This window comes from Anarhichas minor, unplaced genomic scaffold (assembly GCF_050575085.1).
Source record: "Anarhichas minor isolate MPS153535 unplaced genomic scaffold, ASM5057508v1 ptg000159l, whole genome shotgun sequence".
In the NCBI taxonomy this organism is placed as follows: domain Eukaryota; kingdom Metazoa; phylum Chordata; class Actinopteri; order Perciformes; family Anarhichadidae; genus Anarhichas; species Anarhichas minor.
In genome coordinates this window covers 53,768-77,500 of record NW_027466605.1, presented here as the reverse complement: position 1 = coordinate 77,500, position 23,733 = coordinate 53,768, and the positions used below count along the sequence as shown (strand labels likewise).

Genomic DNA, 23,733 nt, shown 5'->3' with positions numbered 1-23,733 from the left:
TAACAAAGTTTACTGATTGATAAATGTAGTTTATGGATTGGTAAACCATGTTTATGGAGTGATACACTGATAGCAGGCATTGTTTGCAAGCTACCAGTCACTGTGCTTTAAACTAAAAGGTCAGTTTAAAGATCAGAATATTTGGGTCATGCTTAAGACTTTAAAACAGGTGTGGCTGCCGTCTATTTTTGTGGCAGGGCTGAGGTTGTTGAAGGTACTCGGTTGCTCAGTTTATCAATATGTGTGGGCGGGGCAAACAGGAGAAAGCAGAGGACAGCATTTTGGAGTCCAGTTCTTAAAGTACGTCGCTGGTCAGAGCAGCTGTTTGTGTTTTTGGGGATGTTAGTCTGTTTTAGATATTTGTGGGTGGCAGAGTCATTTAGTTTACATCCTGTAGGGGGCGTAGTATTGACGGGATTGCTACTTGAAGGCTACTACTGGATTTATTAGCACCACTTATTGTCAGTTGATGTTTGGAAGTTGACTAAAAGTCTAAAAGTAATTAACTTTATCAGTAACTAAAATATACTTAATCAGTCAATTAAAAGTACAAACATAATGAGTTGGTCCAGACTGGACTATCCCTGCGTTCCAGCTCAATCAGTCCAGAATAAAACGGACCAGTCCTCATCAGGACTGAAAATGTAAATCTACCACAGACTGAATTAATAACAGACCAATACAGATTAATATTATTATATTATTTACGGAAAGAATGGAAGACATTTCTTGATGAAGCCGGCTGATAATAAAAAAACATCTGAGAACAACAAGTCACACAGTTATAAGAAAGAAAGCTCTACTGGAGGTACTTTAATATCCAATATGTTGTCTTCAGATGTCTGATGATGAAGTCATGTGATCGCGTCTGTACTGTTAATGAAAGAGCACGAAAGGGATACTACTACTACTACTACCAGTAGTGTCTTTATCAGACAGCACTGAGAGACAAAGAGAACACGATGAAGTTTTAGGACAGATGAGATGGAATGATGTTGAGTACACATGTGTGAGGCTAAAACCAGTTAAAGTACCATTGCTGTAGGATTTAGCACTAGATGTTGGGTTGTAGTACCATCATTGTAACATTAATTAATACTTCTGTTGAAGTACAATAAGTGTAGGATTTAGTAAATAGTTGTATTGTTTTGTGGTGTTTGTAGTGCAGTAACATTGTTATGTGAGTTAGTACTAGTTATGGTTTGTAGTCCCACTTTTGTAACATCAAGTACTAGTTGTACAGTAGTTGTAGGATTTGTAACATTGAAGTAGTATTTATAGAGTTGTAGTACCATTGTTGTAGGATTTAGCGCTAGTTGTACAGTTTTAGTGTTTACTACTAGCTGTAAGGTAAATGGTTTAGTGTTATTTGAAGTACTATTGTTATTGGGTTTTCTACTAGTTGTGTAGTTATTGTAGGACTTAATAGTATTTACAGTGTTGTAGTACCACTGTTGCAGGCATTGGGCAATTTGAAATACCATTATTTCAGGCTTTAGTATTAGTTTTAGGTTGTAAAGCTGAAGCACTTAAGTGCTAGCTGGTAGAAGTACTTTTTGGAGTGTTGTGTTATCGTCACTGTAACATTCAGTACTAGTTCAAGTAAAAGATATTGTAGGGTTTGGTACTTGCAAGATTGTTGTACTTGTATGGTTGTCGTACCATTGTTTTGTAGGGCAGGGTAAGCAGGGTGTAGTATTTTTAGAGTTTTACTACTGTTTACTACTTGGGATTGGTACTGAGTTGAATTAGTTGAAGTACCTTTGTCTCAGAATTTAGCATTAGTTGGATGGTTGTCGAAGAGTTTGGTTCTATTAGAAGTACAAGTATTGAAATATCTAGTACTAGTTTTCGGGTATATATAACTAATTGTTGAGTTATAAGGTTAAGTACTAGTCAATGCACCATTATTGTAGGATTTAGTATTGCTAGTTACTGTTACTGTTTAGTACTGATTTTAAACTATTCAATACTAGCTGTTGGGTTCAGTAGTTGAAATACTATTGTTATAGGGTGTAGTACTAGTTGTAAGGTCGTTGTAGGGCTTAGTGCTAGCTCAAGTTCTACTGTTATAGGATCTCTAAGTGTTCCGCTGTATCAAGTAGTGAAGGAAAAACTGCAGTGTTTTGTTGGATGAACTCAAGATAAGGATGTAATGTTGGATCGACCACCAGGTGGCGCCACAATCTTCTGAGCAGAGCGACGAGGTATGTGGTCATCAATCTGAGTTCCTGGGCAGAAGAAGATCTAAATTAGTGAAATTTACAAACCCAGTTGTCAGAAAAAAATACGTTGAAAAGTTGAATGCCAACAATTCTGAACCAAAAATACATTTCCTAAAAGTGGTTTCAAACCAGCCTCGTTTCATGTTGGCAGAAACACACAATGCCACGTTGTTAATGTCGAGAAATATTTTTTTAGGTTTAAGCAACAAAACTAGTTTGTTATTGGTTAGAAAAAACATCATGGTTTGTGTTAAAATAATGTGTAACAGTCGCACCATTAGCTAGCGTTAATAAATAACACCCTAAGGGGACAATCTAAAAAATGGTACGTAACAAGTGTAATATCAATGTTTACATTTGGTTTCACACGGTTTCCTTGGTGACACTTCCACCACCCTCCCACTTGCTCTGCGTGTCGCTCGTTCATCCACAGAAAGTCTAGAAGAAGTGGACATAGCCACCGTGGCGTCACCTATTGGTTTGTGGACTGATGTTTTCAAGCCTCAGCATTTTGGCTGTTGCCATCTTGGTTTTTGCCGGTCGCCATATTATTCTTTAGCAACCACAAGTGACACTCGTTGGTGGAGCTAAGTATAACTGAACACTGAATAAGACATTTTTAGGCAACCAAAAGTTAACAATTGACTTTGATGAAGTGAGAACACACTGTGAAAGTCAATCACTGTGTAGCTCCGCCCTAAAGCATCCCCTGCTTTATGGTCTGTTTGACTCTAAATGTGTCACTTGCTCTGCCCTAATGCAAAAATGCCCTTATTCAACGTATTTGTGGTGTTTTTCCCTCAACTGTTATCAAACTGTCTTCTTCTTCTTCTTCTTCTTCTTCTTCTTCTTCATATTTAACTGCAGTACTCAGCTGTTATATGTATAAACTTGATGTGGTTGAAACTTTTTACCTTGAATGCAACTCAGAGTCAATCACCTATAATTGATCAGATTATAGAAACACATCTGAATACTGCAGATACACATGTGTGTCCTGTGTTCGTGAACACTACCTGCCAGGGTGAATCCTGATTGGTGGAGGTTTCGGAGGCTGGCCTGGGTTTTCGGACAGGTGGGCCCCCTGGTGGTCGGAGTGGGTGGGACCAATTTAGTCATGCTCATGACATCATGAACCGGACCATCGTAGTTTCCACGGGGGACACCGCGAGCCTCAGCCATCTGAAACAAAGAGACCAAACTCCTGAGGAAAAACGTATTCTTTATGGATTGATCGGTCAGTTATTAAATTGATCAGTCCATCAGAAATCAACTAGTTCAAATAGTTAACCGACTAGACAGAGGCTGAACTGGTTCGTTGAACCAGTTTGTTGTTGCTTGTTGGCCTCCACCTGTACACAACTTGTTAATCTGACAGTTCTCACGAATTAGCATGCTACAAACTGTGATCCTCTGTCAGAATTTTAGCCACATACATGTACAAGTAGATCAGCTGGTTAACCAGTAAGTCAGGAGGTTGACCAATTGGTTGGTTGGTTACCTTTCTACAATGATCCTCTGTCAGACATATTAACCAGTTGGTCAGGCAGTAAACTAGGTAACCAGTTAGTTAGGTAGTTAACTAGTTCACTGGTTAACCTCTGACAGAATTGTAGATAGTTCAGAATCAGAATCAGCTTAATTTGATTCCGGTTTTCACTTTGCTCTCAACGTACATACACAAGTTTACAATAAACAAGAGAAATATAAAAAAAACATAAAACAAGGACAACAAAAAAAGTAGAACAGATGAAAGTATAAACATTTAACATTTAACGACTATGTACAAATAAATATAAATATATATCCAAAAGTATATATATGAACATAAAGCTATACAACAAGGACAGTGGAATTGACTGGTTATCCAGTAGGTATGGTAGTTTAGTTGTTAACCAGCCATTTAGGTACCTTGCTGCGGGCTCGGATCCTCTTGTAGACGGTGTCTGGGAAAGCCTTTCTGGGAATGAAGCGTCCTGAACCTTTCGTCACGTTGAGTTTACCGTCCTCCAGAACGACTCGACCGCCGCTGATCACCACTGACGCCACGCCTTGAAACTCCAAACCCTCCAGGATGTTCACCTCCACCGTCTGCACACAAACAGGCAGTATATTAGAAAGGATGATGAACAGTTTAAAACGATTGACGATGAATTTTGATTCCTGATGATGAAGATTGATGTGTTGTTACCAGGTTATGAGTCTTTGCAGAAACAGTTCGTGTCTCCTTTGGATTCCAAATGACGATGTCAGCATCCGATCCTACAGCGATCCTTCCTGAACACGGGACGGATACACCAGTCTACTGTGTTACAGATGTCTAAATACTCTTTTAAATTTAATCTCATTTAAAGTATTATATTTACATTCATCTTACAGTTTATTCCATCTCATCCTAAGTAAAAAGTGAACGAAACCTATCCTCTTTTATACGGTGTGTTAGTAAAAGTAGAGCAGCAACAGTGTCTTTGTCTTCTCCAGAGTGGAACGTCTTCTGACTAATACCTTTGCGTGGGTAAATGTTGAAGAGTTTAGCAGCGTTGGTGCTCGTTACTGCGACAAACTCGTTCTCATCCATCTTCCCCGTGGACTGCAGAGAAAGAATGACAAATGCATCTCCACATTCATATTCCATCATGTTGTCCCAACCTTTGAAGTTGAAACTTTGTGATAGTTTAGAGTTTACATGTATACAGTACAGTACAATACAACATTCTCTACCCTTAGAGCCTTGATTCAGAAAAGGGATATTTTATGGAGCATGACAGCATTTTCACGCTCACATCGAACTTACCACAGCTCTATCCCACACCACAGACATCCTCTCCTCAATTCCATTGGTTCCTTCTGGGATCAGAGTGAAGTCATCTTTACCGACTGCTTTCTGAGCTGTGGAGAAGCTCGCCTGAGCGCTGGACGTCACCTGGAGGTCTCCACTGGAAAAGAAACAGTTAGAGTCATACTAACAATGCTAAAAGGGAGGTAGAGTCGTACTAACGATACTAAAAGGGAGGTAGAGTCGTACTAATGATGCTAACAGGGAGGTAGAGTCGTACTAACAAAGCTAAAAGGGAGGTAGAGTCGTACTAACGAAGCTAAAAGGGAGGTAGAGTCGTACTAACGATGCTAACAGGGAGGTAGAGTCGTACTAACCATACCAACAGAGAGGTAGAGTCAGTCATTACAGTAATTTTTTTTAGCAGACGCTTTTATCCAAAGCGACTTACAATTCAGATTTTATCACAATTCTACACCGTAGGCACAGCTACGGGAGCAATTTTGGGGTTAAGTGTCTTGCTCAAGGACATGCGACTAGTGGAGCCTGAGCCGGGGATTGAACCGCCGATCCTCTGAAGGACGGCCCTGCTATCCACTCCGCCAGTCGCCCCACTAACGTACTAACGATGCTAACAGAGAGGTAGAGTCGTACTAACGATGCTAACAGGGATATCAGGTACTGTGGAGTTGAAGGATCCTGGTTGAGAGGCGGGCTCATGACAAAGGCAGCAGCTGTGGCCCAGTCTTTTGACCAATAATGAGAACCGTCAGTGGCCAGGCTGGCAGTGATTGGCTCCCCATACACCACGATACCTGAGGACAGAAACATGAGCATGTTTGACCCACAAGCTCTTTGAGTTTGCAGCAAATAGACGGTTTTCACATTTTTTACTGGTGGCGGACCTGTTAGGTGGTGCGAACACAGCCTCCACCTTCTTGAAAAGATCATTGTTGCAATATTTGTGGACATCAAAAAACCTGTGGTTATCCAAGTCCTTTATAATGTTTAAAACAGGTGTGTTTCTCCTTCTTTTACTTTGGGCATGCATCCCGACCCCAGCCTTGCAAACTGTTGGCTAGTCGGTGTGTGTGAAACACACAGAGCTGGTCGTAAACAGGCAAGAGGCTGTGTGTCGCAAACTGTGGTAAAAACCCAAGTAAGAAGAACATTTTGAAAGTACTGTATACATGTTGTGACGGCCCAGGGCCTCTGCCAGGGAGTGGTTATCTTTCAGTGTTCCTGGATCGTTAGAGAGGGACATTAGGAAGATTGGAGGCAGCTGGCCACGGCCTTCGCCCTACAAGACCCGCCCCATCCGGAGGAAGAGGTGGCTTCTTCCCCTGACACACCTGGTGTGCTACACGGAGTGTCTGGCAGCAGCAGTTACACCATCTGGCATTCTGCGAGAATGTTCTTCTGTGTTGCACTTTGAATTGTTCTGACCTTTTGCTAATAAAGGTATTTTCTTTGTTTAGCTCCGTGCCTGAGTTTTCGTGACGTTTTGTTGTGGTTCTAGAGCCGGACCATAACAATGTCCAAAGCATGCTCCTAAAACATAGATAATTGTTATAATAAAGAATGGTTTGACATTAAAAGCAGACTTCAAAAGGTGTGTTTTAAGTGCTTTTTTTAAGTAAGGGAGCGAATCTAAGGTCCTGATGTGAGTGGGTAGACAGTTCCAGCGGAAGAGCCTTTTCCCTTTCAAATGAAAGAGTTGAGTCAAAAATGACTCCAAGGTTGCGGTTTTTGGAAGAAGGGGAGACATTACATTACATTACATTACAGTCATTTAGCAGACGCTTTTATCCAAAGCGACTTACAATAAGTGTATTCAACATCGGTTTTCGAGAGAACAACTAGTCACCAGAAGTAATAAGTGCATGTCCCTACCTCAAACAAGCATCTAAGAGCATAAACCAGAGCCAACGTACAGTGCAGAAACAAAGGAATGCAATAAGTGCCACAAGCTAATATAAAAAAAATAAGTGCAATAAGCTAGTATGAATACAGTAGATGCTAGGTAAGTGCTAAGCGGAAGGGTAGGCCTTCTTGAAGAGGTGAGTTTTCAGCCTGCGCCGAAAGATGGGCAGCGACTCTGCCGTCCTGACGTCAGTGGGGAGTTCATTCCACCACTGTGGGGCCAGGACAGAAAACAGCCGCGACCGGGTCGATCGGCCGCAGGGACCTCTGAGCGACGGGGCAACCAGTCGCCCCGAGGTAGCAGAGCGAAGTGGTCGGGCCGGGGTGTAGGGCTTGACCATGGCCTGGAGATAGGAAGGAGCTGTTCCTTTCACTGCCCTGTAGGCTAGCACCAGAGTCTTAAACTGGATGCGGGCTCTTACAGGTAGCCAGTGTAGAGAACGGAGAAGGCAAGTTGTGTGGGAGAACTTGGGGCGATTGAACACCAGGCGAGCTGCAGCTTTCTGGACAAGCTCCAGAGGTCTGATGGCCAGCGCCGGGGCTCCGGCAAGTAGGCAGGTAGGAGACAGTGGAACCATCGATGGGGAGGGAGAAGCTGTTGGTGTGTTTGGTGAGGGATTTGATGATGATGACTTCAGATTTGCTGCAGTTTCTTGAGGGAATTGGTGCTCATCTACATCATTTAGGCAGTTGGTGATGGTGGATTGGGTGGTGTTGGTGATATATTTAGTAGAGATATAAAGTTAGATGACGTCCGCTAACAGTGAAACTGGAGACCATGCTGACTAACTGTGTGACCAAGAGGGAGGATGTAACTGATGAAGAGGAGGGGACCAAGCCAAAAGGGAACACCTTGTGAACCAAAGGTGAAGTCAGATTTCCAGTTGTTTACACAAATGAAGTGTTGTCTGTCTTAGAGGTGGGATTTGAACCATGAGAGGGCAGTGTCATTTGATACTAAAAGAGGATTCCAGGCAGATGAGGAGGATGAGCCTCACCTATAAACCAAACAGCAGTTCAGAGTATCGAGCCTTCACGGAACTGCTCTGAGCTGCTTAGAGTTGGTGTCAGAAGAACAAAGGAACAAAACCAAAGAACCAGCTGGAGCCCTAGAGCAGTGAAGGAGGCCATCTGAGGAAGCAGTCCTCTCAGGTTGGTTGGCCACGGTGATTCCTGAAGCATCAGACAGCTATCAGGTTAGAAAGACTGCAGCTTCTGTGGCCACTGAAGCAAAACTCCGGTAGGAATTCAGAGAGAACTTTTAGTAGTTCTCAAGGTAGTTCTGTTAAATTACGACATGACTCAGGAGGAAGAGGAAGGACTTAGTCCAGACTGTTCTCAGCAGGGAGGAAAACTGTTGACCTGGACTGAAAATGCACTTTTAGGAATTCCTCAACCCAAAAGACTTGTTCTCCATGAAATTTAGCCTGAGATGCTGAAAGCTCTGGATATCGTTGAACCGTCTTGGTAGACTTTGTCTCGTGGAACAGTAAATGTGGACTGGCAGAGCGGATCAGTGTTTGCATCAGAACAGTCCTTCTAAATGAAATGTACAGTTAAATCTGAACCTGGTGTGGATCGAGAGGTGTAAAAAAACACATGAGAATGAAGAACTCACCTTTCTTCCTGGCTTTAGCGATGACATCAGCAGCAGATTTGCTCATCACCTTGGTAACATATAGCGGACAGTTGGCCTGTTTAGCGATGGTGACAGCTCGATACACAGCTTCAGTCTCCACCTGAAACACATTACAACACACACACACACACACACACACTCATCAGCCCTGACACCACCTGGTGGACGTTTGTATGAGGATGTTTTTATAGTGTGTTACAGGCATGATTACAGAAGTAATGACAGGTGTGTTACAGGTTTGTGTACCTCCTCAGGGTGTGATAAAATGTGTCCTTCAGGTCCAGTGATGCCGAGAAAGAGAAGTTTCTTCTGTTCCTGAAACAAAAAACAGTTTAAATTCATGGTAAAAATATGAACAATAATGAACCTTCAGCTGATTTTTATCCCTGAATTCATTTATTTTGCTTGATTGTACTTGACTTTACTCAGGTGTATTACCTCATCAATGATGTCACCATTCTCAGCGTGGACCTGTGCGATGGCCCCAAGATCCCGGAGGACCCCAAATGCCTCATAGAGCTAAAACCCGAAAACAAGAAGCAGATTCATTCAAATGAAGACATTGACATAAACTAACCAATAACCAAGCTTAGCAACAACAACTACAAACAAACAACAAGCAACAATAATAGTTCAACTGTAGTTCACCTGAGAGTCGGAGCTCTGGTATTTGTCTTTGTAAGCCATGAAGAAAAGGACGGAGTTCACACCTGAAACACCAATATTACAATTAAGTTCACACAGCCTCCGCCTGTGTTCCTCCATCTCTTCCCTGTTTAAACCCACATGTTTCAGATGTTTTCAGACATTATAATATCTTGATATAATATCTGACCGTAATCCAGAAATCATAGAACTGTAGTTACAATATGTAAATCAGTTTATGTTGCCATCAGTCATTAAGGTTCAACCAAGGCCTGCTTCCATAGGTGTCTTCTTTCAAAAGCAGGCTTTTAGTTAGGTCTAAAGTGTGTGGGCTGAAGGTCTTATTTATAATCACTTTTTATGATTGATCTTTAGGGTCTTTAGTGACTTTAGTGTCTTTAGTATCTTTAGAGTCTTTAGTATCTTTAGGATCTTTATTATCTGTAGGGTCTTTAGTATCTTTAGGGTCTTTAGTATCTTTATTATCTGTAGGGTCTTTAGTGACTTTAGTATCTTTAGGGTCTTTAGTATCATTATTATCTGTAGGGTCTTTAGTGACTTTAGGGTCTTTAGTATCTTTATTATCTGTAGGGTCTTTAGTGACTTTAGGGTCTTTAGTATCTTTAGGGTCTTTAGTATCTTTATTATCTGTAGGGTCTTTAGTATCTTTAGGGTCTTTAGTATCTTTATTATCTGTAGGGTCTTTAGTGACTTTAGTATCTTTAGGGTCTTTAGTATCATTATTATCTGTAGGGTCTTTAGTGACTTTAGTATCTTTAGGGTCTTTAGTATCTTTAGGATCTTTATTATCTGTAGGGTCTTTAGTGACTTTAGGGTCTTTAGTATCTTTAGGGTCTTTAGTGACTTTAGTATCTTTAGGGTCTTTAGTATCTTTAGAGTCTTTAGTATCTTTAGGATCTTTAGGATCTTTATTATCTGTAGGGTCTTTAGTGACTTTAGGGTCTTTAGTATCTTTAGGGTCTTTAGTGACTTTAGTATCTTTAGGATCTTTATTATCTGTCGGGTCTTTAGTGACTTTAGGGTCTTTAGTATCTTTAGGGTCTTTAGTATCTTTAGAGTCTTTCGAATCTTTAGGGTCCTTCGTGACTTTAGGGTCTTTAGTGACTTTCATGTCATTTGAGTCTGAAAGTTGAAACCTCAAAGATTTTTATTTAAATAAATGTCTCACTATCTTTCTTTGAGTAGTATGGCTAGGGTTAGTAGCAACAAGGTGATTGAAACTGTTGCTCTCTGATGAAAGTATTGCAATATTTATGTATAAGCAGTATAATGAACATGGTGTCTGTGGTGACAGTACTGGAAATAAATGCTGTATTACAGTTTTTCTCCTTTGTATACACAAATCAATGGAACTATAAAATGGAACTGATTAAGTCTGAATTCCTTTGTTTTCACTCAAACAGAAATGTTGTATCAACCAGGACTGAAATGTGAAGGATTAGTTCTTCAGGGGTCTCTCTTCAGACCTTGATCTTTGATGAGCGTCTCCAACTCCTCGCACAGTCCTTCATGCCAGCGAGTGATGTCCAGGTGTAGAGAGAAGTCGCAGCATGCCCTCTGCTCCGCCGTCTCCCTCCACTGATCGAACGCTGTCAATAAACTAGCCCCCGGCTCCACCAGCACATGGTCCACTGTAAACACAACCATCACTGTTATTACTTCTTCATGTGCCTGAGGCGAGACTGATGAGTATTGATTGGTAATTGGTGATAATCTGACTGATGGTGGTGGTTCCTCCGGACAAGGCGGCTCTGGTTCCCTGGTAGAAGTCGTCGGCCGGGTTCATGCCTCTCTGCGGAGCGTTCAGGTTGGTGTTGGCATCGACTCCTCCGGGGATCACCAGCTGACCGTACGCATCCACCGTCTTCACGCCGGTCGGGACGATCAGGTTCTCCCCAATCTGTCTGATCAGGACGAAGGAAAGGAAGTCTAATGATGTCAGAGACAGGAAGAGGCGCCTGGAGGTCAGGTGGACTCCAACTAGACCACTGAAAACCAGCACTGTCAGCAAAAAGCATGAATTGACTGTGAGACCATAATTTATTAATATCAAATTTATTTACCTGATGGTCCCATCCTCTACGTAGACGTCAGCGTAGAACGACTGGTCGTCATTGACTATCTTTCCTCCTTTGATGATCAGACGGTCGCCCTGGAAACAGAGTGGTTGCTGGGTAAAACATTCTCACCTGACTATCAAAAACACAAAACAGACGTCTATAATATATAATATGAAGTTATCTGATGATCACGTTACATATATATATATATATATATATACATATATATATATATATATATATATATATAACGGAGATATAATATATATATATCTCATATGTATATATATTATATCTCCGTTATATATATATATTATATATATATATATTATATATATATATATATACCTCATGTCCATTGTGCTCAGAGTAATAACAGTTATTATATTGCTTTTTATTAGCTTGCTGCTAAAAGAGACTCCATGCTCTTCTCTCAGTGACCTGATGAACCAGCAGATGGTCAAAGACCAAGAACCACAAGAACCACCACATATATTCTGTGGACCCTGAAAATGATTTTAGTTCATGAAATCAGTCACAGTTCAAATGTTTGTATTGTTGATCAGCTGCAGGAGATGAAGTATAATGTATCCGATTTATTACGTTTATATCCCCCTTAAAAAAACCACCAGGTCCAAGCCTGATCCGGGTCAGCCTCGGTCTGGTTCTGACGGGTCGGTGATTGACAGGCTGCAGCATCCTCCCTCACCGGCCCCTTTTCCCCGTTCTCCCGGCTCGGTTCGGGTTGGACCTACCGCGGCTCTGACGCTGCTCTTCTTGTTCTGGAACGCCATCGTGATCAATCTGCGATCGGCTGATTGATTCGCTCACACACACTCACAGCCTGCTTTGTTGCTGTCGCTGATGACGTCACGCTCCCGACAATACACACCCGGCTTCCGGTGTAAAGCGTCAAAATAAAGTCCGCAGACGAACATTATCTTTATGTTAAGTTAAAATATTTTTTCCCTAAGGGGATGGATGTAATTAAAGTTAAAATACACGCAATGGTCGATGAGATTAAAGTACGAATAACACACTGGAAATATAAAAATAATACTTGATTATAATCAGACAGATGTTGTAAAGTAGTCAAAGTACTCACCGCAGTAAAACGGCCCGTTATATGATCATAAATAATAATATATATGTGTAACGCATGATTCATTTTAAACATCTCACTGGATGTTTTATAATGGTGTGAACTGCACATACTTTTATTTTGACAAGTGATTCCGGAAATATTTCCGGGAGGGGGGGGGGGGGGGGGACATAATGAGACAACTAAAAGCTGCTTCCTCATTTTATTGATGAAATGATTGACGTCATTAATTATGAATTGATTATTTTGTCTTTAAAGCACAAATGTGTTTAAATTCAACTGATTTCAATAAACGTGACACTGTACAAATACCTCAACACATAATAAATAATGTGTATTGTTCTTTTATTTATGAATAATCTTTATTTATCTGTGTTTTTAATATTTATATATCACTTGAATCTTGTGTGATCAGCTTTAAATCACTGTTAACTGATGATAACAAGTTAAATTTGTTTATAACATTGTTTTCAAAAAGACGTTAGGTTAAATTATTTCAACACCAAATCTGAATAATAAATACTTTCAAATATTTGAATCCTTGTTTTGAAACGACTTAAATATCTAGAAATCATTCACAAAGTGTTAGCATTCTGAATTAAAATGTGTTATGAATATCGTCTCTTTAACCTCTCTCTTGCCGTAGTTTTCCCGGGTGTGTCCAGAGGGAAACACCACCGTCTGTCCTCCTCTTCCTCCTCCTACTCCTCCTTCATCAGGCTCCTGGGTTTGGGTTCGAGCGGCTCGGCGACGCTGCGTCTGCGGACTGAACGACTCGAAGTCCAGAGTTTTGTTCTTGAAAGCTCCTTCGACGCTACAGAACATCCCTCCATACTTCATCCGAGGACGAGGAGAGTCCGAACCCAGCCGGGAGAGGAGAGAGGAGCAGTCGTCGTCCTGGGAACACCTCCTCGTAGACATCATGGAGAGATCTGATCTGAGACGAGACAAGGAGAGGAAGAAGAGGACTGGAGGGGGAGGAGGAGGTCAAGGAGGAGGGAGTAACTGTGATCTCAAACTAAGACTGAGAGGAACTGATCATAGGGAGGAAGAAGAGGAGAAACAAGAGAGAAAATGAGTCCTGGTGAATGAGGATGAGGTTTGAATCAGATTCTCATGAGAGGTTGTTGGTTTGAATCCTTGTTGAACCTCAGGAACTCCTCTCCTATTTGTGTTTCCATCAGAAACAGGAACAAACAGCAGCAAATACAAAAATATCATCGTTTTCACCTTCCTGAGTCATCATAGAGGACGACGGGACGACTTCACCAAGCTTTTATATCTGATCGTCACAAACATGTTACTGCAGGACGCTGATCGATCACCTGTTAGCTGGTATTGGTTATTTATCAAGTGAAGAGCATCCTGGTGTTCAGGGTGAACACTGACATCATCATGCGATGTCAGAGCTCTGAAGCTTTCAGAGACTTTAACTATTGGACTTTATAGACTTGATGCTCACAGGTCAGTGCTCATTACTGCTGATCTCTGAAGACGCCGAGGTCTGAACTGGATATCTCTGACTGTCACATTCACTTAATCTCATATCTCTCTCTCACGGACACGGACACGCACACACTGTTTGGTCAGACTTTGTTTCTCAAGTCAAATCTTGAAGACAGACTGTCCGTGTTGTTATTCGTCAGTAATCAGACTGGATTTATCACCAAACATGTGCATGTGTTGCTGTGGTAATGACTCAGGTGTCAATAACTACGCAACTTTCCAATGCAGAAACATTTGCCCTGAAACAATCGCGCTGTCAAGTCGTGGTGCAGAACTCCGTAGCTGAGTTTGGATCTGATTTTCATTGCGGGGGAAGCAGCCGGACGTTAACGTGCCAGCAGACAATTTATTTTGGCATCTGTCAAAGGACTGTTCTCAACACTAATAGCGTTAGTATCGGCAAGTCTCTGGTAGTAAATCTGCTCTCCAGCCCATCAGGACGGGGCGTCGATGTCAAGCCAGGTGCTGAGAAGGGGTGCTGGCTGACACCTGTTCCTGTTGAACCGCAGCAGTCCCAAGTACCTGAGCTGCTCTCCACTGACCTCTCTTAGCTATGCACCAGTGGGATCCTGTCTCTGTGGCCTTGTTCCAGTGTGATCCTGTCTCTGTGGCCTTGTTCCAGTGTGATCCTTTCTCTGTGGCCTTGTTCCAGTGTGATCCTGTCTCTGTGGCCGTGTTCCAGCGGGATCCTGTCTCTGTGGCCGTGTTCCTGTGGGATCACGTCTCTGTGGCCGTGCTACAGTGGGATCCTGTCTCTGTGGCCGTGTTCCTGTGGGATCAAGTCTCTGTGGCCGTGTTCCAGTGTGGTCCAGTCTCTGTTCCCGTGTTCCTGTGGGATCATGTCTCTGTTCCCGTGTTCCTGTGGGATCACGTCTCTGTGGCCGTGTTCCAGTGGGATCACGTCTCTTTGGCCGTGTTCCAGTGGGATCATGTCTCTGTGGCCGTGTTCCAGTGGGATCACGTCTCTTTGGCCATGTTCCAGTGGGATCACGTCTCTTTGGCCGTGTTCCAGGGGGATCCTGTCTCTGTGGCACCTCTAGAGGGTTCCGTTGCCATCTTCGGTAGTGTCCACAGGGGTTTTATCTTAATCCTCCGGAGGGATGCAGCCTCCACCGACGATTTCTCCCGAGGAGCTCAACCTGTCTGGTTGTCTCCCGACCTGCTCTGTCCATTAGCCTCTGGAGAGGCTAAACCTGATGCCCAGCCCTCAGGCCGTCCGCTTGACATTCGCTTCTCCAATTTGCCCTGAATGTTTGTATCCTTCCTGTCTGTGCTGCTTCATCAACCACAAAAATATATATATATATATTGTTAGAAAAAAGAGGAAACAATCTGAATCTGAAGGACAATTTGTGAAACACTAATTTTTAACAACAAAACACAAACACAGTTTTGTCTTCAGTCTCATTTCCACCATTTTAATCCATAATCACATCAAACTGACAACTGTTTGGATGTTCAATGAGTTCACTGTCACAGCAGAGATAGAAAAATATCATCTGAAATAATAGAAATAAAAGAGTAGATCCAGTTTTTAAAAGAACGGATTCATCGTGTTGACTCTGCTCTGAACCCCATTCAGTTGAGGGAAGATACTTGACATTATAAATAACTCATGTTCTGTTTTTAAAAGTTAAGAATAAAAGCTAAAGGGATTTAATATTGAACCGACAAATTGGTGGAGAGTGAAACTCAAAACCCTGATATGCAATCAAAGCTTAGAAAGAGCATTTTAACTGAAAAAGAAAACAATCTAATATGACATATTTCATATATATATATATATAGGTATACATTATATATTTGTTGAATCATGAAATTATCATTCATTATTCAAGGGATCTTTAAAAAACTGACTTTACTTTCAGTTTGAACTCATAGTTAATGTGTGAAATCTCACCACTTTATAATGTGGAGCAGTCTGGGTAAAATCTCTGCAGAGTGATGACATTTCTGACATTAAAACCTGTTTCAGACTTTTTTGTTTCTTCAGATCAGAACATGGTTTTCCTAGCTCGGTGTCCCTGTTGTTCAGTTGTTGCAGCTCTAGTAGACCTGATGCCATGAAAAATTGTTTCCTACATCAGTTTTGGTCCCGGGATGACTCAAGGGGGCTGAAAAGTTACACATTGTAACCATAGATCCATGAGTGGAGCTGAAAGGTTCCAGAATGTTAGTTGACTCTCCAGTCTACATGTGGATCAGACAATCAGAAAAAAGTTAAACTCAACTGAACCCACATTTTAGAGCAGAATGTTTGTAATGTTTCATAGTGTGTTTCTACAGTGATTCTACTGTGTGAATTCATCAAGGTAACTTAGCAACCATTTTACTGAGCATCTATGGTCGTTCATCACGCTTTGCATCTGTCCCTGAAGCTTCCTTCACCCACAAACAGGTTAGTTGACTGTAACTGACCAAATCAACTACCTTAACACTGAAGTCACCTGTTAGAATTCAGCTAAGTTAGCTGGCAATATTTACAAGCTTAGCTAACGCTGTATGACGTCTAGCTAGCTGAGCTAACATTGCATGAATTCTAGTTGGGTGATCTAACACTGTATGAAGTCAGGCACCACTTTAGTCCAGCGGGCCTCGTGAGGCCAGAATGTGTTTGTCAGCTGCATATCAGGCTTCTAAACCAGAAGTTCTCAGTAAACAGTAGCTAACAGTAAGCTACAAAGCATATTGCCGGTTTTGGTTTTCACTTGTCTGAAACGTCAATCTGTAGCCATGGAAACCATCAATGTCTTCGTCTTTGAGGTGTGACTGTGTTCCAGAGTCAGCTAACAGCTGGGTCCCGCTCTGATTGACTGACAGCAGCCAGAAGCAGGTCAGTGGGGCAGTGAAGCCAACATACCCGAGTCTGTAAGCTGCTGGTTCATACCCTGAATCCTTCTGAATCCTCAGGTTGCTTGGTCTGATCAAGACTGAGCTGACCCTGCTGAGTTTTCAGCTGCTGGACTCTGGAGGCCTGCAGACACTAAAACACAGACTGGAACATTAAAACCTTTAAGTTGATGTGATCTAATGGTATGTATGTTAATTAAAACAGTCATTGGCAGCTGTTGAGCTAAAACAAAGTGATAGGAAACACTGTAAACTTGGGGTACACTGTACACCTGGGCTAAACCCTATAGACCTGGTGTACATTCTGTATACCTGGACTAAACCCTGTAGACCTGCGGTATGTTCTATATATTTGGGGTGAATCCTTGAGACCTGGGGTACACTCTGTAAGCCTGGGAAAATCCTGTTCACCTGGTATAAAGCCTGTACACCTGGGTTGAACTCTGTCCACCTGGTGTATATGTTGGGTGTACCTGTGTACCTTTATTACACCCGGTATACCTTTTTTACACCTGATATACCTGTATATCTTTAGTTCACATTCTATATCTTCAGTGCACTCTGTATACCTCTGGTATACCTGGTGTACACTCGGTATACATGGGATACACTGTATACACAGAGTGGGGCACACCTGGGGTAAATACCTATACACCTGGAGTATATTCTGTATACCTTCAGTACACCTTGTATACATTCAGTAGACCTTCAATACTCTCTGTATGCCTTCAGTATGGTATGTATACTTGGAGTAACCTCTGTACACCTTTAGGACTCTATGTATACCTGGAGTAACCTCTGTATACCTTTAGGTAACTCTGTATACCTTAAGTACATCCTGTATACCTCGAGTAAAGTCTGTATACCTTCAGTACAGTACAGTACTTTAACTCACCCTTTCATACACCATGCAAGGTGTCTTGCAGAAGGATACATCGACTATCGGAGCGAACCGCCGATCCTCTGATTGAAGATAGACCCGCTCTTCCACTGAGCCAGTCTCCCCAGTACTCTCTGTATACCTTCAGTACATCCTGTGTACCTGGAGTAACCTCTGTATACCTTCAGTACATCCTGTGTACCTGGGGTAGACTTTATTGCCCTGTAGTTACCCGTTGCCCAGCGTTTAAATGTGTTACCCCTGCAGAAAGCCCAACAGTAAACCATGTTGCTGTTTGACTCACCAGCTGCTGTTAGGACCAGAGGATGAAAGCCAAAGAGAAGAATAGAAACAGAAATAGAAACTGGAAGAAAAAGAAGTGGAGAGTCAGTGGAAAGTCACAGAAAGCAGATTTACATCCTGTCAGCTTTTACAGTGTACATGTGTTGCCAAGGTGATGGAATGAGCTGTTGCTAACTGTACATGTACTTGTCTCCATTAAAAACAAGAATTCATTGTGTTTCTATTAGCCCGTACCTTCTCTTCCAGCTCTTTAATCTGTCGTTTCTGTGCTTCTATGCATTCCTCCAGCTCCTTGTTCCGCTGTCAAACACAAACCTCATGTCAAAAATGCACAAAACAAACAGTTAAATAGTAACTGTTGTTTAAAAGTGTACCAGTTGTTTAACTGTTTGCTGGTTGTAGGTTTAAGAGTTTCTGTTTTATGATTGGTTTGCAATGTTGCAACACACATCCTCCAAAACACAGTTTCTTACAATAGACACACACGATCAAGAGGGTTGTCGAAGGAAACACCCACACAAATGAACACACATACACACTAAGTAGCTTTAGTAATACAAATAGACCTCAGGTAAGCCCTAATTTTTTTGTTTACCATTGCACTGTAATTTTTCTGAAATTATTTGTATTTCAGTGAGTTCGCAGTAATAGTTTGCAATGATAACTCTACTGTAATTCTACTTTTCTTTGTGTATTTTGTTTTGTAAAACAAAATACTTCAATGGCAACTCAATTAAATTAAGTTTCTGAAGCCTTTCTACTTTTCTATTCATTGAAATGTGAGTTAATGAACTGGAACGTTTTCACTGGTCTGTATGACTAAAATTAAAAGGTATACAAAGTACTAAAGAAAGCAGAGTACATCAGTGTGTTGTTGCTACTAAATTGAAATGGTGCTTGTGTCTCCAATTTAGTTGGAAAAAAGACAGTTTGAAAACAGATTGTTTGGTTTTGATTATAGAGCTTCATTTTGACATAGAAGTGAAATTGTAGGACCTGTATTATTCAGTTTATACATTAATGATTTGCCGGGTGTCTGCGATGGGTGTGACTTTCAAATGTACATGCTGACGATACAGTGATTCATGTGCACGTAAAGAACAAAGAACAAGCTGCACTCAAACTCACGTCCACAATGACAAATGTAACTAAATGGCTTGCAGATTCCTGCCTTCACCTGAATCTTAAAAAGACTGTTTGTCTGTTCTTCACAAAGAGGGCTTGCAAAGTGTCACTGGAGCTAGATGTTTATGTTGCTGGTGAGAGGCTACAGGTAGTGTCAGATTTTAAATATTTAGGAATTTTTATTGATTCTAATCCAGTGGCGGGCCGTGCATTCTATACCTGGGCCTTCACTGCTGTCCTGCAGCTGAAACACAGCTACGGTTATTATTTGTTTTGTGCAAAAATGAAGCCAACACCTATAGATAGAGTGCGTCTCCTCTCTGCTCTGACTGCAGCTGGGACTGCTGGACCAGGCTTCTGTGAGAGTACCCGCCTGTGTGTGCTTTGGGGCAGCGGTGGAGGGGCTCACGGCAGCACCCGCTGCTCGTTCACAAGAGTGCAGAACGTACTTGCTTTAACGTCAGAAAACTCTCAAATAACACCAGAACAAGTCGCTAGATTTGTCGCTAGTAGCTTTTGACAAAAACAGTCGCCATGAGGGTTTGGAAAGTCACCAGATTTAGCGAGAACGTCGCCAAGTTGCCAACACTGGCACCGGCTAAATATGTCCCCAGAGCAACATTGGACGTAACAATGGTTCCTATCACATATTAAACCAAACAAAAATCCATCTTTATAAAAGTTGTACAAATAATAATATATAAACAAGCTTCTTAAAGCTACTGCAGATGTGCAAACAAAAGCAGTTGACTTACCAGAGCTGCTGTTCACTATTTAAAGACAAAGTCCATCCTCCTTTCTTTATTAATAAAGAGTATAATCTCACGGTTGTTGAGTACATCCGTGTGTTTTAGTTCCAGTAAGAAGTCCTTCTTGATTCATGGACGCCAGTGAAGACAGTCGAGCCTCCCCAGTTGTATTTCTTGAATACGTTTTAATGCGTTTGAGGCTGAAAATGTCCGCTCGACAGAGGCAGCAGATATTGGGATTGTCACTGCCCAACATGTCAGGCTAGCTCACTGACCAATCACGTATGGCTAGGCCAGCTAGCAGGCTCTGACACGTCAAAGAATACGCCCAACATGTCAAACTAAAGATCTGATTGGTTCAACACTGTGGTGGCCCATTCTTGGTTCCTCTTCCTATGTACTGAGCCACGTTACGGGGCTCTGTTTCTGACTCACACATTAAACCATCCAAATAATATCTCTTGCAGACGTTGATTCCTTTGCCGTCACTTGATCGATTTATTTTCTCTTTCGACAAAGTTAAAAGCAAAACATTATCAATTTAACGTGAGGTCAAAGACTGTTCCGATGCCCTGTTCTACACAAAGGAAAAACCAACTCGAGACTCAGTCCCACCCCTTCCTCTTATACCAGCTGATCCTCATCTGATTAATCACAAAAGTTCCTAAAGAAAAACAATTATACAGAATGCAAAATTTAACCTTCGTTCATGAATTAAAGGAATGTGTTTAGGTCATACAAATATATTAGCAAAACGAGAAATTATGATTTGTAATCAAAACTAAAGATATGGCTCTAACATTCCAGCCCCTAATTGCTTCGAATACAGCAATTACATCAATTAATAAATAGAGTCAATATTCAAAACACAAATATATTCCATTTTTATTTTATTTTCCTTTTTTTTTTCTTCTTGTCCTCCAGAGTCCATAGATAGATAAAGTTAATCTTTAAGTTCATATAACTTCTCCAAACTACTGTCCAGCACCAGTTACTCTCCAACTTCAAGGAGCAGACAGAGTTTGTTGATGGGTCTCTGTATAACACTTGTTCTGGTTTTAACTAGAACACTGCGGACTAGTCCTTTACTTCCTTGCATGGTCTTTAGAATCCGCCCTAGCACCCAGGAGATTCTAGGAGCCGAATCATCCACAATAACAACGAGGTCTCCAGGTAGAAAGTTCCTTTTGATTTCATTCCACTTATTTCGCTGTTGCATGATTGGAAGGTATTTCCTGACCCATCTTTTCCAGAAAAGGTCAGCCAGATATTGTACCTGTCTCCATCTCCTTCTAGAGTACAGGTCCTCTTTCTTGAATATTCCTGAAGGCATGACGGGGTTTGTTTTGAGTAGAAGCAAATGATTAGGCGTTACAGGTTCCACATCATTCAAGTCATTTGTTATTGTTGTGATTGGTCTATCATTCATTATAGCTTCCACCTCACATAAGGCTGTCTGCAAGGCCTCATCATCCAGAACTTGTTCTTTCACCACAGAGTACAGTATTTTCTTTAGTGACTTAATTAGTCTCTCCCATACGCCTCCGTGGTGAGCACCTGCTGCTGGGTTAAATATCCACTCTATTCCTTCTTGGAGTAGATTTCTTTGGATTTTGTCATGATTTAGTTATTCTAATGATCGTTCCAGCTCCCTTTGTGCACCAACAAAATTTGTACCTTGATCTGATCTGATGGTTTTTACGGTACCTCTGCGACATAGAAATCTGCGTATTGCATTAATGCAGGAGTTAGTGTCCAAACTACTAGCCACCTCAAGATGGATTGCTCGGCTAGTAAGGCATGTAAAGATTACCCCCCACCGTTTTACATTGGTCCGACCTCGCTTAATCTCAAAAGGTCCAAAATAGTCCATGCCAACTGAAGTGAAAGGTGGCAGATCCTGTGGAAGATCTGCCATTTTTTGCTCTCCTACTTTAGACTGCATTCGTCTGCAGAAAACGCAGTTTCTGATGATCTTTCTTGCTGAAGAATTTGCAGAGGACATCCAGTATTTCTGTCCTAGTTTTGAGAGCATATGATTTCTTCCAGAATGACCAACTTGGGTGTGTATGTATCTTAGAATGACCTCGGATATGTGAGATTTTTTGGGTAAGATTATGGGATTCTTAGCACTTACTGGCATAGCTGATCTGTTAATCCTTCCCCCCACTCTCAGGACACCTTCTTCTAGGATGGGATCCATTTTTAATATAGGGCTCTCTTTTCGGCAGTGTTTTCCCTTTTCCAGGAGGGAAATTTCCAGTGCAAAATGTTGCTGTTGCTCAAATGCATATATGGCCTTTTCAGCATTTTTCACATCTTTCACCATCAAATCTGCACTGAATGGCACCTTTAGTTTCATGGCACGTTCCTTCAGTGATTTATCATTACTCAGCAGCAATCCAGTCTTTGTCATCTTTCTTCTTTGAGTGATCTCCAAGAGCAATCTTTTCAACCTCAATATCCAAGCTACAGCTTTTTTCAGGCTGAGTAGTACTCAATCAGCTTACTGGTGGGACTTTTTCCCTCAATGCTCGTTGTGTTCACGATCACATCCCTTTTCACTTCGGGATCATCCGACAAAAGATAACTTTGTGACATTTTGTTTGGGTCCTTAGGCCACTGAGATTCCACCTTTAACATGAAATCTGTGTGGAATCTCTTGGTCTTATTGCAGATGTATTTAAGTACGGGCTGGCTGTCTGGACTCTTGCAGGTTCAGTTGTAACTCTGAGTGTAACATCCGATCAATTCGTACAGCTAAAGTGGCCGCTGTGAGCTCGAGTCTGAGGATGGTCATTTTTTTAAGAGGGGTTACTCTGGACTTTCCCATCACTAAAGCAATATGAACTCCCCCCAAACTGTTGACAAATCTGAGATAACTGGCAGTTCCATAACCTTGCTCACTGGCGTCACTAAAATGGTGTAACTGTGTTGATTCTACCCGGCCAAAATCTTCAGGTTTCAAACATCTTTTGACCTGAAAATGTTTTAGTTGATCTAGCTCCGTCAGCCATTTTTCATATGGTTTGGAGAATTCCTTAGGGATTGTTAGATCCCATCCACACTTTGCCCGGCAAAGATCTTGGAGAATTTGTTTCGCCTTAAGTACAAAAGGTGCAGCAAGACCTAATGGATCATATACTGAACTGACAGTAGAAAGTACAGCACGCCTGGTGAGAGATCTGGTTTTGATTGCTATATGGAATCCAAACGTATCCTCTTCAATATTCCAGTACATCCCAAGAGCCCTCTCCACAGGCAGCTTCTCTCTGTCAAGGTCCAGTTCTTTAATCTGTTTGGCTTTGTGTTTTTCTGGAACAGCAGCCAAGACAGCACGGCTATTGCTAACCCATTTTGTTAGTTTGAATCCTCCTTTAGCACACAGCTCACTGAGATTCTTCATGAGGTTAATAGCTTGCTTTTCTGTTGCCAAAGATTTAAGGCAGTCATCAACATAAAAGTTTGATTTAATGGTGTCAACTGCCATTGCATCGCATTTGTCCTTATTATCTTCTGCTGTTCTTTGGAGAGCATAATTGGAGCAACTTGGTGAGGAGATGGCACCGAACAAATTAACTTTCATTCGGTATTGCTCTAAAGGTTGGCTTGTGTCTCCGTCTGGCCACCACAGAAATCTTAGCAAGTTTGAATCCTTTTCGTAAACACGAACTTGGTGGAAGATCCCCTCGATATCTGCCATGACAGCAAACTTCTCCTGGCAGAACATCAAGAAGTGAGTTGGCTAAGTGAGGTCCTGGTAAGAGTTCATTGTTGAGTGATGTTCCTTTGTATGAGGATGTACAATCAAACACCACTCTGATTGTCTTTTTACATTTGTGGTACACCCCATGGTGGGGTATATACCACACCTTGCCATCATTTTGATGCAGGTCCTTTGCTGGTACCTTCTCTTCGTAGCCCTTGTT

At 41.7% G+C, this 23,733-nt stretch overlaps 2 protein-coding genes across 2 annotated transcripts in view; both read right to left on the bottom strand.

Annotated features, from left to right (window-relative positions):
* Nucleotides 1-2,047: 2,047 nt before the first annotated feature.
* LOC142943916 (dihydropyrimidinase-related protein 4-like) lies at nucleotides 2,048-12,147 on the bottom strand. The gene is made up of 15 exons (XM_076085477.1): nucleotides 12,045-12,147; nucleotides 11,293-11,381; nucleotides 10,949-11,133; nucleotides 10,696-10,860; nucleotides 9,212-9,273; nucleotides 9,002-9,082; nucleotides 8,810-8,878; nucleotides 8,543-8,663; nucleotides 5,660-5,816; nucleotides 5,020-5,161; nucleotides 4,731-4,815; nucleotides 4,417-4,502; nucleotides 4,137-4,316; nucleotides 3,242-3,407; nucleotides 2,048-2,231 (listed from the first exon to the last, which is right to left on the bottom strand). Exons 1-15 carry the CDS (start codon nucleotides 12,081-12,083, stop codon nucleotides 2,140-2,142), a joined length of 1,719 nt encoding a protein of 572 aa, XP_075941592.1. The 5' UTR covers nucleotides 12,084-12,147; the 3' UTR covers nucleotides 2,048-2,139.
* Nucleotides 12,148-16,601: 4,454 nt separating this feature from the next.
* Nucleotides 16,602-23,733, bottom strand: part of LOC142943918 (janus kinase and microtubule-interacting protein 3-like) — a 40,287-nt gene continuing 33,155 nt past the window's right edge. The window contains exons 22-24 of the mRNA XM_076085478.1: nucleotides 18,165-18,230; nucleotides 17,932-17,991; nucleotides 16,602-16,880 (exon numbers count right to left, since the gene is read on the bottom strand). Of these exons, the coding sequence (XP_075941593.1) occupies nucleotides 17,941-17,991; nucleotides 18,165-18,230 (117 nt within the window). The 3' untranslated portion in view covers nucleotides 16,602-16,880; nucleotides 17,932-17,940. The remainder of the gene's footprint in view (nucleotides 16,881-17,931; nucleotides 17,992-18,164; nucleotides 18,231-23,733) is intronic.